The 3,067-nt window shown below is 36.3% G+C and overlaps 1 protein-coding gene across 1 annotated transcript; it reads right to left on the reverse strand.

Annotated features, from left to right (window-relative positions):
- Positions 1-413: 413 nt before the first annotated feature.
- On the reverse strand, positions 414-3,067 carry SLC35G1 (solute carrier family 35 member G1). The gene is made up of 4 exons (XM_009278019.1): positions 3,023-3,067; positions 2,759-2,792; positions 1,698-1,878; positions 414-1,173 (listed from the first exon to the last, which is right to left on the reverse strand). Exons 1-4 carry the CDS (start codon positions 3,065-3,067, stop codon positions 414-416), a joined length of 1,020 nt encoding a protein of 339 aa, XP_009276294.1.

A 3,067-nucleotide genomic window follows, 5' to 3' on the forward strand; every position in this document is an offset into this window, starting at 1 on the left:
AACTTTTGTACTGCAACCCCTTTGGTAATCAAGCACAGAATAGTATTAAATAAGCCTGGGAGACTGATTTCCACTGCTCAGAAGTATCGAGAAAGGGTCTAAGAAGTAGAGAATCAGGAATTTTAGGAAAATAAATGCCAAAAAACTATTGTCCACTTTTGATAGGAAGCAAGCAACTTTTAAGTATCTTTCTATTTCTCATATATGCATGCCCAAGTATGAGAAAGCATATACCTAATCAGTTGTTAAAACATCTTCAATTTTGGTTGTTTTTTTTTTAAAAATCCACATATTTTATTGGATATAACTTGGTACTACAATTTGGTAAATGAGAGATTTAAAATAAATAAAAATAAATATTGTATACATATTTCAAGATTTCATGTTTCTGTAATGAATTAGTGTCTGTATTGTTAGATTTCATTTTGTTTAGCTTTTTTCAAGCTTTGTCGCCACTTACGCATGGCAGTTCCAGAACTACTAGCTACTACACAAAGGGCACCACCCACAGTCCACCAAGTTGGTAGATGATTGAGAAAAAGAATTTGTAAAATAAAAGCAAACACCACATCCATTGTTTTCATTATGGCTACAGGTCCAGCTTTCTCTATCTGTAATGCTTTTGTGAGAAATATCTGACCCCCTAACCCTAACAAGCCTATTAATATTAGAAGAACCCTATCTTTACCACAATATGGTAAACGCCACTCATTCATAACAAACAATGCTATAATACATCCAATTAAACCAATGACTGCATAATACCAAATTGACAAAAAATAATGCACAGATTTTCCCATCTTCCTTAGTATAACAAAAGTCGAAGCTGCAGATACAGTGCTTGTAACTGCTGCTATAGTTCCTTTAAGGTGATCTGTGTAACTTCCTTCAATCCCCGTAACGTTTGACCCAAACAGAAATGGTGGTCTGGCAATAAGAACCACTCCAGTGATTGCGAAGAGGGTAAACAGAAGATCCCAAACACTGTATTTCTCTTTGAGAAAGATCCATGCCAGCAACGATGTAAAAACAGGACTGCTAAAAGTTATAACAGTGGCATCAGCTAGTGGCATGACTTGGAAAGCATAGTAGAGAAGAATCATTGCGCTAGAGCCAAGGAATCCTCGGAAGAAAAGAAAAATTCTTTTACCTTTTGGTCCCAAAAACCCTGTTCTGAAAAACAGAAATGTCACATTAATGTCACTGGCTTGCTTATTTCATGACCAACATCCAATCACATTTAAATGTACACACCCTTCTAGACTGTACACACCTTTCTAGATGAGGGACTTAGTCTCAAATATCAAAATATTTTTAACTGTCTGATCACAGACCTATTTATTCCCATCACCACCCCCAATCGCATTCAGAGTCCAGAACCTGTTCTTCTAGCTATTAATTTTTTTTCTTGCAAAATAACCCAAGCGTTTCTACAAATTAGCTTCTATTTTTTAAGAACACCACTTCATGGAAGATCAATACATTTGATATAATCCCTGTAGAAACCTCTACAATTCAGGGAGTCAAAGATTTTCAGTTTTCTGAATTGTATTAAGAAACTACCAACTAATCCAAAACAATGCAGTTATGCAATTGAAGTCTGAATTAAAATAATATTGCAATCTGATTTAAGTGAGTGATAATTCCAGATCCATTTTTAAGAAATAACTTTACATTTAAACATTTGCTACACTTACTTGTAGTATATTAAACCAGGAAGAACGAATGCCATTTGGAAAACACATCGAAACGCACTCACTTCCACTGAATGTACATCTTCTATTTTTTTAAGAAATAAAGAGGCCACTGAGAAAAGGAAGGCAGACAGTACGGTATAAAACAGACCAAGTCCTGGACAGGCGGCTTTCTTCTTTGTTCCTGCAACAGATAAACTCCAGTTAATAATGATCTATTAGAAGATTTTGCAGGTCAGGTGGCTCTGCATACTGCAGTGCTCCATACATTTGTAGCTATTCTTGTGGTAGAGGACAGGGGAAGCAAAAGAAACAAACGCAAATACTACGTGTATTACCAGACCTACCTTAAAAATATGTTTCACTGACCATCACGGCTCTCCTTTTTTTCTTAAAACAGGAGACGAGATGAACTCTAACACTTGGGATACAAAACCATTCCTACACTTCTCACAGCTCTACATGAGTTAGTAGGCTTTACTTCTTGGAGGCATCAGACTAGTTTGGGCGATTTACTGTAGGACTGGTTGTATGATTCTGACCACTGCCCAAGGACCAATAAATACAACTGACTGCAAAATGGTCCATGGTCAGATTCTGAAACACTGAAACTTATTACCTGGGAATCATCTGATTATTAAGTAAGTTAATTAAGGTTCCTAAGCAACAATTTAAATTTCCTTTCTCACAAACACACACATAAAAGTTGCGTACAGAACCTCACTTCTGTTATACCTCATGTTTATTGTGCAGCTAAATCACTCTACACTTGACCAAGACCTACCGAAGTTTTATATAACATTTTCATCTTGCTGTAAGAATCCAAATATTTCCTTCAAATAAACATCAAATATACATTTTTAAGCAGAAGAAATTTAAGCGTTTAATTTTAAAACATCATAGGCCTGTTTAAAGTACTGATACCTATCACAGTTCCATGAAGACCTTAGTTTCACCTTAGTTTATGCTTATTTATCAGATTTTCTCTTCCTGAAGTAGTTTTCCAAGTCTAATGGTTTCTATTCAAGCTTCCTCATTGCCTTAGGCCCTCTTCAGTGACATACTCTTCCTCGTTCCACTCATCTTCTCCCCCCTCAACTATGAAAAAAAAAAAGGAAAGCAAACAGAGAGGGTGAACTGCTGCTGACCTCAACACCGTCTCCAAAGAAACCAGCCTTTTTTGTTATTGAATTTCTGCGTAAGAGGAACAGTCTTTCCACTGAACCTAGAGGTGAACACCATAGAAAAGAGAACCCATCTAAAAACTAGAGTGGGATGTTACCTCACTATCTCTTTTCTTTCTCTCTGCATAAAACATTGGGAGTTACCCTTTCTTCTACAACACCCTCTAAAGATAAGAGCGAGAACTCCAT

This window comes from Aptenodytes forsteri, unplaced genomic scaffold (genome assembly GCF_000699145.1).
Source record: "Aptenodytes forsteri isolate BGI_AS27 unplaced genomic scaffold, ASM69914v1 Scaffold15, whole genome shotgun sequence".
In the NCBI taxonomy this organism is placed as follows: Eukaryota; Metazoa; Chordata; class Aves; order Sphenisciformes; family Spheniscidae; genus Aptenodytes; species Aptenodytes forsteri.